The 16,197-nt window shown below is 43.4% G+C and overlaps 1 protein-coding gene across 13 annotated transcripts in view; it reads right to left on the bottom strand.

Annotated features, from left to right (window-relative positions):
• RAPGEF2 (Rap guanine nucleotide exchange factor 2) overlaps positions 1-15,865 on the bottom strand; it is a 924,668-nt gene extending 908,803 nt beyond the window's left edge. For all 13 annotated transcript variants that reach the window (XM_086962364.1, XM_086962365.1, XM_086962376.1 and 10 more), the window contains exon 1: positions 15,085-15,865. In XM_086962364.1, the coding sequence (XP_086818490.1) occupies positions 15,085-15,231 (147 nt within the window). In that variant the 5' untranslated portion in view covers positions 15,232-15,865. The remainder of the gene's footprint in view (positions 1-15,084) is intronic.
• Positions 15,866-16,197: the final 332 nt, after the last annotated feature.

Raw genomic sequence — 16,197 nt, 5'->3', positions numbered from 1 at the left:
TTTGGAAGGATGTGAGGGTGCAATCGCTTTCCAGGACGACATCCTAATACACGGAAAAAATTTTGAGGACCACGATAAAAACTTGGTTAAAGTTTTAAAAAGTATACAAGATTATGGGCTCACACTTAAATTATCGAAATGTAAATTCAGACAGAGTCAGGTCGAATACCTCGGCCATGAGATTTCAGCTCTGGGGATCAAACCAAAACTCAACCACATCAAGAGTATATCCGAAGCCCCTGCTCCCTTGAACAAAGATCAACTTGTTTCTTTTCTTGGTCTCACAGAATTCTATAGTAAATTTGTTAAAGATTATGCTTCCAAGGTTCATCCTCTCAGGGTGTTATTGAAGAAGGATGTAAAGTTTTTGTGGAATAATGATCAGCAGCATGCTTTTGAATTACTTAAACAAGAAATTATTAGTGCTCCTTTCCTAAGACCTTTTGATCTAGAGGAAGAATGCATAGTGTGTGTGGATGCGAGCAACGTTGGCTTAGGTTCAGTCTTAATGCAAAAAGACAAGGGCGAAGAGTACGTTGTGTCATATGCTTCAAGAACCTTGCGAGGCGCTGAGTTTAACTACTCCACAATTGAAAAAGAGCTACTAGCTTGCACCTGGGCCTCTGAACATTTCAGGCAATTTCTTTGGGGAACCAGATTTTGTTTAAGAACAGATCACAAACCTCTAATCAATATGCTGGCAGCTGGTGGTGGCAGGACTTTAACAGCGCGCCTAGCACGCCTTGCAGCCAAATTGCAAGAATTCCAATGTACTGTTGAATATGTTCCTGGGCGGTTAAATGTGCACGCCGACTGCATGTCCAGGTTGCCTTTGGTCAATTCCATTTTTTCTGCTGGTTGGTACAATGAATCTGATGTTGTTTCTAATATTGATGATGTCAACGACTGTGGTCCAGCTGGTGTTTCCCCTAGCATCTCCGAAATAGAGTGGAGGGAAGCTATGGCAAATGATTCTGACCTTGCTTCTTTAACCAGACACTTACAGTATGGTTGGCCTCATGAGCGATACTTATCTGAGGACATTCTTTCCTTTTTCAAGGTAAATGATGAACTTATGTTTGACCAAGGGTTTGTGTTTCGTGGTGACAAAATTATTCCTCCCACTTCTTTGAGGGAAAGAATTATTTCCATGGCCCATGAAGGCCATATGGGCATGTCTGGCACCAAAAGACGCATACGCGAATTCTACTGGTGGCCAGGTGTAGACAGAATGGTCGACAAATGGGTTCGTTCGTGTTCCCCTTGCGACAAAAGTGACAAAACAGTTAAACCTTTGTCTGTTACCACTTCTCCTATTGAATTTGTCCCTTGCCCCTGGAAGAGATTGGGCATTGACATAATTGGACCTCTTAACTTGTTTTCCCAACAAAATGTGTTTGGTCTGGTCCTTATCGATTATTTTTCTAAGTGGCCAGAACTAAAAATTGTCGACAAAGTTGGTTCCACTCAAATTATCCAATTTCTTGATGAGGTTTTCTGCAGGGAAGGAATTCCCGCGGAGATAGTGTCAGACAATGGCCCGCAATTTATAAGCAAAGAATTTTTGTCATTTATCCAGAGGTGCGGCATCGTGCACAAAAGGGTGTCGAATTATAATCCACAAGCCAATGGTCAGACGGAACGCTTTAACCGTGTCATCAAAGAGTCTATTCAGCTGGCTATTAAGAGCAATCTAGACTGGAAAAAAACCCTGCGTTCCACCTTACTGTCTTACCGCACCTCACCTAACTCCGTTACAGGGTTTTCACCCTTTGAATTGCTTAGAGGCAGAAAGCCTGGCTCCAAACTTCTGCCTTGGTGGATGAAAGTTAAATTACCGGTCGATCCTTCTGTAGATCCTGCTTGTGTTAAGGACAGAGTTTTGAAGTATCAGGAAAAAATGAAAGCCAATTTCTTGTCCACTAAAAGCTCCGGTCAGAAGGTCAGGGTGGGTGACTTTGTCCGCGTGAAATTAGGCAGGGCTTTTGACAATAAGTGGAATAAGTGGTCAGACCCTTGCAAGGTTATTGAAGTATTTTCAAAGGCTGTGAGAGTTGAGGATGGGAAAATATGGAATTTTAGAAGGATTTCTCTGTGTAAAGGTTCAAATTCTTCTAATGTGGAACCCTACTCTGCACCATCCTCTTCTAATGACTTGACCACTGCTAAAACTTTGTGTGATCAAAATGATGCATCTTTTTCTCCTTTGTTTAACTCTTTTGACTCTGAGAACCAGACTGTTGATCCTGTTGTTTCTGTACCTAATAACTGCAGTACATCCATGACTGATAACAGCAATCTGATCAATGAACCACCCTCTAGCCATGTCAATGACCATGTTACTGGAAATGTTCCCATACCTTGTCCTATGACTTCTAATGATGATAATTCCTCTCTTAGGAAAAGCATTCGTGTAAAGCATACTCCTGTAAAGTTGCATGATTACTACCTTTAAGTTTTTTTTTTGCCTTTTTTTTTTGTTTTTTTTTAGGGGGGAAGGTGTGTAGTATTCTATTCTGTGCTTCACTCTCTTCTCATCCTTGTACTTCCCTTCCTATGTTCCATTCAGAATTGTTTTGGTTCTTACTGCCTGAGGATTCTTAGGGATCCTTGGGAGTGTAGTGTTCTATTAAGATCAGTTACAGCTGTGCATCTGTTCGTGGTGGTTGTGTAAGCTGTCTCCTTGGAATAAACTGGACTGATCATCAAGAAGCCTCCTTGTATTTACTACACCGACCAGTAAGAAAGCGCAAGAAGCTGAGACACATGCAGCAGAACTGTAGATAAAACATACATCAGAATCCTACCAGAGCTGACCTAGCCATGCCTCCTGTGGTGATGTAATCAATACAAACAGTAAATATTGTAGGTCAAAGATGAATAAGTGGCACACAAAAAATAGTATGAATTTGAACAATAATAAGCCAAGACACTGATTAACAATGGTAAAAGCTAAGCAACCGACCACTCCCATGAGGAGTTAGAAGCCCTCTTTTTACTTGTACAGCAACACGAGGACACATCAACGCACAGGCTGTCCACAGATCCTGAAAACATGTATTATCAAGTAAATGGAGAGTATCACTGCTTCAGGCTCCAATCCACCACATCAAGAATCAAACCGCCTGCCAACTTTTCATCAATGTCAAAAAGCTAGTGCCCAAGTTAGCAATTACTTCATGATGACCGCGAAAGGGATCCCAAAGAAAAAAAGATTCCCATGGCATTCTACGCATTGAAGGCAAAAGATGTGTTTTCTTAAGTATTGTTTCGAACCACTGACCATGTTTTGCTACCGCAGATGGCTACTAAATGATGTAGATGGGATCACATGTTTCACCAGCATCAACCGCCAAAATGTACAAAACGATGGTTCTAAATTTCTGGCAGCCACCTCAGACTGGCCCGTAGCCCCATGGAATTCTGTAAATGAGCAAAACGTGCTAAAAGTCCACCCAGAAAGTGATGACTTTCCACTGCATAAATAAAGACCGGTAAATAAAGCACAGAATTAGTGCCACACAAATCACAGCGCACTCCCTCATTCTGAGTAGGGAAAAGAGCTGGCCCGCCGTACAATTGACAGCGCTACCATAATAAACAAAAACAATGGCAAATCAGAAGCTATTGCGACATCCCTTTTGCAGAGCGTCGGCCCCCAAAGCGGGAACAAAACACACACTTATGGTCCGCTGCAAAGTGATTTAATTCCTGAAAGAACTCACAGAACACAATCCAAAGCATTTCGGTCACAGGGCCTTAATCACAGGTCCCCTGATCAAGGTCTTGTAGTTACAAGATTCTGTAGCAGCAATGTTTACCACACAATCAAGGATTTATCATATCTGCCACTTAATTTGTAAAATTTGCAAATTTCACCAAAAAAAATGTTTTTAGCTCAAATGGATAAAAACAATACTTCCAGGGAAGGTTCTTGATAATGTGCATTTTTTTGGAAAATTTTGGCAACCTGGCTTTATAATTTGGTCCTATTGACCTCGACAGTGATGAAGCTCTGCAGAGTGATGGGGGGTGGGGGTGGGGGTGGCGGGGGTGGTTCATTAGGTTGATGAAATCCATGTTTGACAGGGAACAGTGACATATGTTTTTTAAAGAATTGCATTACTACATTTTGCACAATAAAAAGCACCCAAATATGAAGCACAAAGACAGACTATTAACAGTTATCTGTGTAATATAACCGAATATTGCCTATAGATGGTAATATAGAACCCTACTACGTCACTGTTATGTACTTTGCCTCGTACATGTTTATTCTGGGGTACATACATGGCTTGAAATGGCAGTTTTGTTGGAACTAAAAGTTACAATAAGCACCGACTGGATTAAGAATGTTTAGGTGTATGAGGCAAGAATAAATTGTTGATAAAACATTGGATGATTGTGAGGGCGCTGGATTTATGTAATTTTGTGGCTGCTGTGTTTGTCACATAATTATGTACTGACAGTGTTTGAAGCATACTTCGAAGATTTCACATGAAAAGCTTTCTAGCTCAAATGAATAAAAAGAATACTATCGGAGAACGTTCAGCATGATCTGCCTCTTTCCACATAACTTAGATAACCTTGCTGCATACGCATAGTGGTCCCCAGCATTGACAAAGCTCTGCAGTGATGTTTGGAGGACTGTAATTAGGATTGTGAAAGCCGTATTTCACAGTACCTGTAAAATATGCTATATTATATATATATATATATATATATATATATATATATATATATATATATATATATACACACACATATACACACACTATATATGTGTACCCAGTCAGTGAAAATAAACATTACCCAATGATGTCTGTTATTTGGCGCAACTACACTAATAAAGTTATGTTCACACATTAACTACTACAGTGCAACAGTCAACTCGAGGTTATTTACCACAGTACAGCAAAGCTGACATGAAAAAACCCTGTTTACTGCCTCACAGATTACATACCTCAATTATTATGCTTAGTCAAACAAATCTTCTAATTGTCACAAGGCTGCTTCAATATGATTCCCTTTACCGCACAATTTAACTCCCTGTCATCCTGGTTTTGATGAAGTATTTTTTAACAAATACACACAAAAAATGCCAGGTCATAAACCATATATGCAGATGCACAGAGTAAAATTTCCTATTTCATAATCCACTCGCGGCTTTGCCCCTAGTGAGTCATACCCCTCTTCACACTCAAGAATGCCAATAAATAGCATAGTAAACCCTGCACACATACAATATAAACATAAAACATGATTTTAACATGCCACAAGCCAAGAAAAAAAAAAACAGGTCAGATGAAGGCGATCACAAAGAATGCGTCACAAAGCAGCAAGTTCCTAACTGTGTACTGTAAAGGTGGGGGAAGATGGTTGTGAGCCTCTTAAATTGGCTTCACCCGGGTGATGTTATCACTCTGACAGCTCATTTCTAATTGAAACAAATAAGCAGCACATCCCTTATTTAGTGAACCCCCCTTACTTGCTTCAGCCAATCAAGATAACACACCATGTAATGTTGACCCAATCAACATGCGCTTTGGTGTCTCCAAGACATGTGGAATCGCACACAGAGCTGCAAACCAGACAGGAGCCCGTTACTTTCAATCGGACATTCTACAGCCCAGAATCTCTTCCCTTGAGCCTTGAGAAAGCACTGGCTCTGCTCACCACACTATAAATATCCATCCTATACAGTCTCGTCCAGTTACAAACAAAAAACATGAGGGTCGCCCATGTCGCTTCCTGCTATGCATTTTCACAGTGCGCGGAGCAATTCCCCACAATGCTTTGAAAACTAGTGCTAGATAATGGCGGCAAACAAAAGCTGCTTCAGATATTAATCTGCCTGAAAATGAGGGGGGACTTATTTTCTTTCTATGTTAGGTTGTCACTCCCCTGCGAGGGCTCCGCATCTTCTCCGTCCTTGACGGCCACCCCTTGATTGGTAAAGCAGCTGTCGGTGACGTGTGTGGACCTGTGCCGATAGTGTCCAGGTAGGCGCAGTAGCGGTCTTGATTTCAGCACTCTATAAATAGCGCACCTTTATGGATTTTTGTATTGATGTGGCTCAGCTGTACACAGATGGACTAGGGCACTGCATCAATCTATGTCCTATTGGAGCACTCGACACAGGGATACCCAAGGCCTACAGTATTCTCACCAACGCCGCATCAGTCGATCAGTTTTTGGCCACATGCAGACTGTGCACAAAACACCTACGTCAAACCAAGAGTTTACGATAAATAACAAAAAAGTAAGAAAAAGGCGTAAATGGACACCATAAAATCAGGGCCTCCATGGAACTAACCAAGGGGATGTAAGGGTTATCAAGGAGTCCAGGCACAGAGCACACACTCGATACTGGACGCACCTTGCATAAACAAAGAAAGCTCACAAAAAAGGAAAAGTGTGAAATAAGTAGACAATGCCATTCAGCAAGGAAACCGAAACGTGGTTAGAAACACTAAACCAAGGAAGGATCAAGCACTGCTGTGAACAAAAGAAAACCGCAATAAATATGGAAATAATCCTACAAAATATGTTATGCTTACACGCATCTATAGTGTGTTTACAGAGGAGATGTCCTGTATTCCAGGGTGGGAGTGGAGAGAAAACCTGCGACTCACCACTTAAGCAAAATAAACCTTAATGCATTCACAGGCAAACACGCTGGGTTATACTCTTTGGTATTTATATGACGTTTTGTGTCGCTTATTTATTTTTTTGATTAATGGAGTCTTAAATTTCACTGTAGTCGCTTCAGACCGCTACGCTGTCCCCCTGGCCCTGAACTGTTAGAAACTGAGTTGAACGGCAACCCATTCTCCGACTGGCAGAGCTCCACCTCCTCATTTAAGGGGTAACATTAATGTCTGCGGGTAGTATGAGCTCTAAGAAAACGGCAGTGTCATACTTTCATGTCACACAAAAAAGGCAATTTTGTACCTTTCCTTCCCAAATCCTGCACCATGGCATCTCTGGTGGGTAGTCTCCTATGCGGATGACACCCAGATCCTCGTCTCTCTCCCAGTCAGTTACGTCATCTGCCGCCAATTTCAGATCTTGCATGGAGGCAGTCGGCCAATGGATGATTCACAATTCATTAAAACTGAACGGGGAGAAGACTGAGGTGATGGTGTTTGGAGGAAGGGAAGAGATCTGGTCTGCTGAGTGGTGGCCGGACTCATTGGGTGCCTGCCCCGATCCCACCTCCTCAGCTAAAAATCTGGGGGTTATGATCGATCCCACCCTTAGTATGTGCCAACAGGTCAACAGGACTGTATCGACCTGTTGGGGGATCATCCACATACTAAGAAAAATCAGGCACTATCTTTCCCTTCAGGCAAGAAAGCAATTGGCCGTCGCACTTTCTGGGCTCTCGTCTGGACTATTGCAATGCGCTGTATGCTGGACTGAATAAAAGTCAGCTACAATGCCTGCAGGTGGTCCAGAACGCAGCAGCGAGATTTGTTCTCGATCTACCTCGACGTGCCTCTGCCACCGATGCCCGGAAGCAGCTCCACTGGCTTCCCGTCGTGGACCGTATCCTCTTTAAGTCCATGTGTATGGTCTATAAAGCTTTAGCTAAAACCAGCCCTACTGGCATTGGATCTATCCTGTCTCACTACAATCCTGGCAGGAACCTCCGTTCCTCATATAAACTTCTTCTTTCCGTGCCCCGTGTCAGGAAGACCAGATGGGGGGGCAAGGCCTTTTCCAATCTGGCCCCAAATTGTGGAATGCTCTCCCTCTTGAAGTAAGGTCTCTCCCCACTCTCCAAGCTTTTAGATCTGCCTTAAAGACCCACCTCTTTGTACGCGCATACCTGTAGTGGTGCTCTGCAAATTCTGATCTTTTTGATTGCGCGATACAAATTGCATAATAAATAAATAAATAAATAAATAAGGAAGACGAGCAAGCTGGGCTGGCATTTAGTTCAGGCCCAGAAAAGGGTTCTCTAAACACCCGCTTGCCAGCCCTAAGAGCCAAGATTACCCCCGAAACGCCCAGGTTCCACAAATACATATGTTGCTGACTGGGAGATGGGACACCGCTACACGAGAGCGCTTCCCAAATCCTGTGCGAGGCCTCAAGCGCTCTTCCTCTATAGGATCCTGCTGTAAAAGATAGCTGACGTTTGCATGTGGGATTCAATATCCTATACACAATATTTAGATATGCTCCACCTATTCATCATCTCTTATCAGTGTGTGCCCTGTACTGCTAAGAGTCAACGGTGTGATCCCAAGGGCACAAAGAGGATTTAGGTTTGCATGCTTGGACTTGTTTTTGCTGATCTTTGTTGGCCTTTGTTTGTCCCACGTGGTTGAGGGCTGTTGTGAGTGAGCGAGAACGGACTATGCATCAAGCTGACAATGGGAGCATATGAAAGGAAACAAAATGAGGGTCAAACTGAGAATACCACCCTCAGCAACTCTGGAGGCAACAAAAGGTACAGTTTTGTGAGAACGTGATGGAGCTGGCAAAATACTCTCTCTGGGAACCAGTGTCTGTTCATCCACTACCAGGTCAGGTAATGTTCAGACTAGAAATGTCCAATGCAGCTTACTTCAGGGTGAGACAACATCAGAATGTGGATTTTAGAACATCTAATGCCACTACAGAAAAATAATAAAAATCAGCAAACATAAGCCCTTTTGCACAAAGGTGAAAGAGGAAGTTGATGGAAGGTATACAAACAAATAAATCAATACACATTAATGGCTCCAAAAGAAAATGCCTTCTCGGCAACGCCAGCATTTACAAGTACTTGCAAACAGATTGCTCACCCTAAGCTCAAGTGTTAGCTGTCAGTAACTTGGTAGGGTGTGCCACTTGTTCCATAGGCAGCCACGCTGACATCAGGAAGACACAACAATTCATAGCCTTATTCAAAATGGTGTCTTTGATGACGTACTAGACCACTCACGGACGCTGCAGCGGCACTCATGCTGTCACTAATTGACAGCATCAGTCTCATTTTTCAATTCCAGCAGGCATTTCTTTGTTTTTTCTTATTCGTGCCTTTCTATTACTAGTCTGCAGAATCACTCTCTCTTTATTATCTTATCACCTTAACTGATTGATGTCTGTCTCACAGCCTGTCTTCTCTCCTTATCTGTCTCTCCACTGGATGCATTCCAGGAGTTGTCCCTTCATTCTCTCGGCACCTCTCGGTCTGTGGCAGTCTCCTACACTATCACCGATCCCTTTAGTGGGGATGTCCTGGCCCCCTCAACTTTCCTTCCTTCATCCCAATCTCTGCCCGCTTCCTCGGGGGGACACTCCTATTGCTGTCTAGCTGCCAATTACCCTAACCCACAAACTGCCACCCCACCCCCATTCACATGTGAGGATGCTGTTGCTAGGTACCGAATGATTCAATTTCAAAACCAGTTCAATAAATGGCTGAGGATAGTACAACATCATGTGAGATAGATCTAGCAATTGACCCCATATTGACCCCAAATCCTTTACTATTTAACTATGATGAGTCGCATACTGAGTGGGACATGTCTGGCTACAGAAAGAAATATCTTCCCTTCTTCCAGGGCGCACCTGTGAGGTATAAAGTCCAGCTCACTTCATCACGGATTCCTGGGTACATTGACAGATGTGTACACATGATAACTTATTTACTAGTAACCTGTTACTTAAGCTGACCTAGTGCCCTCCACTTTCCATAACCAAAAGAGGACATAAAAAGCAAAAAACATGCATAAGGGAGAGGAGTTGACCTAACGGCTAGGGCGGTCTACGTTGAATCTGGAGAACTGGGTTTGAGTCTCAGCAATGACGCTGAACATCCTGTGATTCTGGGCAAATCACTTAATCTCCCCGTGCCTAACAAAAATGAATGTGTCCTCATGTAATGCAACTGGTGCTATGCAAAGCACTCTGATACCCGATTTGGTTCAAGTTTGCGCTATATAAAACTCTGTAAAATAAAATATAAAATAAAAAATAAGACATATTTAGTCTCCATGAACTCAAGCAAACTAACAAGTCAATAGGACGGACACTTTAAAGAACTCGTAGGACACTAAAATCTCCATGCTAGCCAATGGTTGGCTGAGTCAGTCCAGTTTAACCTACAGCTTAAACAGTCCTTTAAACGTATTTACACCACTAATGCGAATTTACTCAGCATCAACACAGTCTTAGGGATCTTCGCGGGAGGCCCTGAAAAGTATCATTACCAGGCAACACTGTGTGGACACGGATCGTTGATCAGCAGCTACAAACACTTATTTCTTGCTGATTTTCGGCTATAAAATCCTCTTTCCTTGAATCAGACATGGTGGAGAACCATCGCTGTGAGCTGTGGCATCAGAATATTAAGTCTTTAATGTTCTGTTCTCACATACCGAAACAAAATATGGGGAAGGTAAAAACATATTGGTAAGTATAGTTTTACTACACATCAATCCACACATATGTATGTGCGCGTAGAGTTTCTGGGTCAAAATTTTGAAGTGATCACAAGCTGCGACGGCGGCGGGTAATGCCGTGTCCGGTGGCAGTGGTGTTTAGCACTTAATATGTTTGGAGATCAGTGTATCATCGGTATCGGTTTTCGCCGGGTGCGGTGAAGACCGCGCACTCTTGAAGTGCCGTCTGCCTTGACAAACCCGACCAGGACCGGGTTGGAATTATCACCGGTCCCCCGACACCTCCTTTCACGACCCGTCTACAGCCCTGAAGAGTCACGGGTTATCATCCTTCTTGACGAAACACGTGTCGGCTGGTCTCTTGTTCCAACTATATGCATTCCAATAAAACGACACAATAAGAACACATTTGTACGTCTCCATCCTTGCTACGTTGTTTGTAATCAATCATATCACACATACCAAGTTGTGTGCATCGGAATTTCCTTACTAAGATCCTAAACCAGAGCCCGATCTGACAGACTGGAGAGAAATATGAAATAGTCTACACTTCATCTGGTGATGAAGGCTTTGTTTAATAATGCTGTTTATCAAGCCATGTTCTGGGGTGTCAACTAGTTAGATGGCCCCACTAAGAGACATCAGATTTAGATTACATCACGATAATATATTTGACACCACTCACTGTAAAACATTTGTAAAAAAATGTGAACAAGACAATATTAAAATATATATTTATGGGGAAATTAAGCTGCGTACGGGCAGATAGGGAAATTAATTTATTTTTCCTTTTTTCAAGAAAATCCTTTTAATAGTCAAAGAAGAGGCTTTGTTAAAAGAAGACCTCATTTTCGAGAAACACCAATCCTCCCTGGAGTTGCAGCAAACTCACCCACACACTGTGAGTGCTGTGGAATCTGAATTCACCAAACACACATGGCAAACATCTAATTTGGTGTACTTGGGACCATTCAATCATTATGGAATAAGACTGGCTTTCATGGAATCTGAAGACTGGAAAGGGAGGTGACAGCATGGAGTAATCAAACAATAACACACAGCCTTATAACAAAGCAAACCAAAAAACAGCAAAAAATAGCCCCTTTTAACATGTCTGCATCACCATTTGCCTGTTTTCTGCTTACGCCACCACTCCTGGAACCAAGAAAAACACCTAGAAATCCCAACCAAAGTAAAAATAACAGAACGCAACACGCAAATCATAGCGAGAACCCTGCCGTATGAGAACACAGAAGGCTGCTCTAAATATTTCCTGGTGTCGATTATCCCTGCTGTGTAGAGATGGGGCCAAGTTGGAAAAGATGTGGAATATTGAAACAGATGCACGGTATCAGCTGTTGCAGTTTATGGTCTTAAACCCCTGCAGCTCCTCAAAAGAAAGACACAAGAATGAGCCACCTGTCAACGGGCGAGTTAACCAACTGCAGACAGCAGACTGTGCACTCATTAAAACACCCAGATACTGGCCCTGCTCAGTTTCAAAGTCTATCTTAAATTTAGATCACAAAAAAAGTTACTGGGGTATTCCCTTATTCCTTTTGTGCCTCAAGAAAAACATATTAGGGCACAAAGGTGGTTCCAATGAGAATAACCACGCAGCCTGAATAGTTAATGCATGTCAGTTATATGACCCGCCCACACTGCTACCTGAACATTACTCTGATCTTATAGGGAGAAATTACACAGGTTTAAATAGGATCATTTTGACCATCCTGCGGAATACTCTGAGAGTCTGAGTACCATTTGATGAACCATCAATTCTTTCTACAGGCATATACCACACTTGGGACTCGGCCTGCTTTACCAGCACAGCAGTACTATCACAACTAAAGCTGGTTAACCAATCAGCATTGGAAAGTTCAAAGGTTCATTTAACACACGAAATATCCGACCGATGACGTCGGATTGTACACAGGTCCCTGCTGTAGGCACCGTGACCCTTGAACTCTCTCCACCTTCTATGACCTAGCTTTGAAGGCAATTACACTTGCACACCAGATGTGTCGCACCTTCTGCAACCTGTCTTTTCGGTCTGGGCTGTTTCGTCAGATCACAATTGAATTGTAGTGTATTTTACTTTCTATCATGTTGCTTTTATTCCTGGTACTGAAATACATTCCAACTTGCAGGAACCGACTCATTAAAAGACAGAACGGAGGTTACATTTATTTCCCAAAACAAGTTGTTAATCATTGCACCTTTTTTTCGACTAGGTCTGATTCATATACTGCACAAGCCAACTGCAAGTGACATGCTCTGTACATAGTAAAATGATCAAAGGTAGGCGTGATGGGGAGGGCACTGTGCATCCCACGAGAAGAAAGGCCTCAAAGAGGCCCTCAATGGCATCCTTAATACAACTGTCTGGTTATTGATCCTCAGTACGCAAGTCTATATAAACCAGTTTTGTAATTAGTTATATTCTCCGTCTGTGATGCTCATGTTAAGGGATCCCTCCCATCACTCGATGACTTCCTATCAAATATAACATCTTCAAAGTACATAATGTGGCCTCGACTATGGCAAAGCAGACCTTATGGTCTCCTACTGGAACACAGGAAAAGGTTCTTTACTGTGAGCAACCTGCACCTGAGAATACATTTTAACATTAACAATATTCAGTCCCAATCAACCTGGTACACAAGTTAGACAGACATCTTGAAAAAACCAATAACTCAAGCAGAACTTCGTAAAGGCAGGATTAGCATAGTTTCTAGTGTGCAAATTCCACAAATGAAGAGGATCTTTTTGTAGTTGTTAAGTGCCAATCGCCTATCACAGACCCAGGAGGCACTGCCTTAAGAGTGATGCTTTGGGATATGCAAATCTGCTAGTTTACTCCTACGAATAGTAACTTTGGGGGAAGTCCCCTACATTCACTATGAGGTACCCACACTTCCGCGCCCATACTACTCTGCACTTCGAAGCTCATGCTTGACCAACTGAGGCATAAGGAGCTGAAATGGTATTTTATGGTGCAGTAGCTTTTGTAAAATGCTGAGATGCCCAAGAGGTTTCCTGGCGCTGGCAAAAAAGGTATAGAGAAATGGGAAGCTATGAACACAAAGAACTGATGGTCTGTATTAAAGGTGTGTTTTAAGCCTTTTACAGAACTTAACACTGGAAATGCAATGAAGTCACGGACAGCCCATTCCAAACGGAACAGAAAAAGGCTTTTTTCCACTCAGAATCTCACTGCAGAAAACATGAACCAAAAACAGCTGGTATAGAAACCAAAGAGAAAGTGATGGTCTACGTGGTCTGAGTTATGGTTGAGGAAATAAAGATGGATCCACATATGGACTAATTATTGGTTACTTATTAGGATTCTCTCAGAAATCAGTAAAGAGACAAGCAGTGAAGGCTGGGCTTAAAAGTTTTTTCCACCACCATATGACGGTATTCTGAAGTTGAAAAATGTAGTGCGTTAGACCTCTGTAATGGTCAGAGCTACTAAAGCGCTGAGAAGCCTACGAGTTCTTATTACCAATGCAATTGATCCTTTTCTCATCTCAGTTGATCCCAAATTCACCTGTCATCTTACTTGCCTTGGTACTCAAGCATGAATTACTGAAGGACCAACTCAGGAGGATGTAGGCTGAGGGTGGAGGCTGTTACCCTTCTCCTGAATGGCACACTAGGTGAGCATGGGGACTCGGGTTGGTGGGGGCGGCAACGCAACACGAAAAAGTGGACATGCCTGTAGAAGTCTGATGAACGGGTGAGTATTTCGTCAGACAGTCCCAAGGCCCTTTCGTCTACACAGGAAAAAAAGCAGAGTCTGAAATTCACAAGAAGATACAAATGCTGCAGTATCAGGTACTGACTGATATCTGATTTAACTCTGCAATGCCTTCCAACATACAAAGGGAAAGGCACTGGGATACTACAAAAGGTAATCGTTTCAGCACTTGGCGTCAGAGACACAGAATGTCACCATTCAGGAGTAAAAATGTGCCAACCATGGCATACCACTTATAATCACAAATCAGCCAGTGGGAAGAAAAGTTGAAATATATAAAGGTGTGATTCAAAAGAGGTTCAGGACCCAGTCAGGAGGGAAACTGCCTTTACATCGTGCTCTGGGGACACAGGGAGTGACTCGTAGGAAAATGAGCAACAACAACAAAAAATCACCAAAGTCAAACTGTACAAAATGCTAAGCAGGAACAAGCAAAGGGGCAATGACGAAAGGCAAGTGGCTGGGTGACTGCAGAACAACACTGACCTCGCTCGCTCTCTGCTGCTGTCAGAAAGAAACTTCATCTGCACAACCGAGTTAAGTTCACAAAGATGCCACAGACACTTGCGGTAAGTCTTAAAGATGGAGGTGCCAGGATCAAGCACCGCTTGCGGAGGCCAAGTAAGACCTCTAAAGTAGTAGGAGTGACAAAATTCCATTTTATAACGAGGTATCACACTATTAAACCAGCCTGAACCCAGACAGTTCGTCTCCACAAACAAAATAAAAAGAACATCAACAAAATTCACAAAGGCTGGAGAGCACACGTGGAAACTGAGTGCTTCTTGGATTGCGGATTCTTAATAGTATAACAACACTTGTGACATTTACATTTAACGGGCATCGGTACATCAGTTTAGGCAGAGTGGCAGAGAGGGCGTGTGTGAGACAGTGAATGTGTGAGAGGCCCTAATCAAGTACCTGCTGGCTCCTGTCCGCTGGGTTCTTCATCACTGCCTGCCGGAAGCTGTTATCCACATAAGATGCCATTGGAAAGCCTTGGTGGTCCACCGCCGTCGTCGACAGGGGGCAACTGTTGTCCAGCTCTCCTGAAGGGCCCAAACGCATTGGGCCCTTGATCTGTCCTTGGCTGCAGGGTCCACTCACACTATCCAGTCCAATGGGGTGAACACTCGGCTCTTCTGTAGACAGGTGTCCCCCCCCCAAAGGGGCCCACTCCGGGTCCTGCTCACCGCAGAGCTCCCGTCTGGCAAAACACACTCCTTCGAGGCTGTGAACAACAGTCTTCTTCCGTCCCAGATTCAGCGGCACCGTAAATGGACGACGTTCCAAAAACTTAGGTCAAAAACATTTATTTCAAGGCCGGAGAATGGGAATCTATAATATCCTTTTCATGGAGAATGTGTAAAAATGAAGAACGGGATGCGTCACCACCGCTAGCTAACTGCACTAAAGTGGCACTGCCATTTCCCGCTTCCTTAAAACTCTGAATAACCTCAGAAGCCGTGTAAACCAATCTCCCTAATGGGAGATGGGCACACCGTCTGCAATCCCCGAAAGTAAAAACGTCCTATCACGGAAGGTCCCTTCCCTCCTTGCTTAAGTTGACCTACTGCTGTCCAGAGTCTGTTTACTACATTTACCCTTTGACCCCCCACTCACCCTCTGACCAAGAGGCTTCGCCTTCTCTTCCCTATCAATTCAGCCCTGTCCCTCACTCAGACCTCACTCCTCCCATTGCAAAAACCTACTGCCCTCCGGCCCTGGGTCGGCATCACCTCTGCCCATGGGACATCAGACCGCTGCTTGGGGGCACCCTATTAGAGGGGTCTAATGTCTCAACCCCAACAAGGAGGCAGTGACAGAGAGAAGAAAAGCCACAGGTAACATCTGAGCTCCTGGGAGTAGGGAGGGCTGAGAGGGGCAGCGAGTTGTAAAAGCCGTCTGAAGAGAAGAAAGAGCTTTAGAAGGAAATGAAAACTGAAGATACTAAGGAAGAAGATACATATCTCCGAGTGTGGAGACAGGTAGAATAAAGACCTTAAAGCGGAGTGAGGTGGGTGGCTTGGGGCA

Source organism: Lissotriton vulgaris, chromosome 3_1 (assembly GCF_964263255.1).
Source record: "Lissotriton vulgaris chromosome 3_1, aLisVul1.2, whole genome shotgun sequence".
NCBI classification, from domain to species: Eukaryota; Metazoa; Chordata; class Amphibia; order Caudata; family Salamandridae; genus Lissotriton; species Lissotriton vulgaris.
The sequence above is the reverse complement of the archived record's forward strand: the minus strand, read 5'-3'. Positions and strand labels throughout refer to the sequence as shown.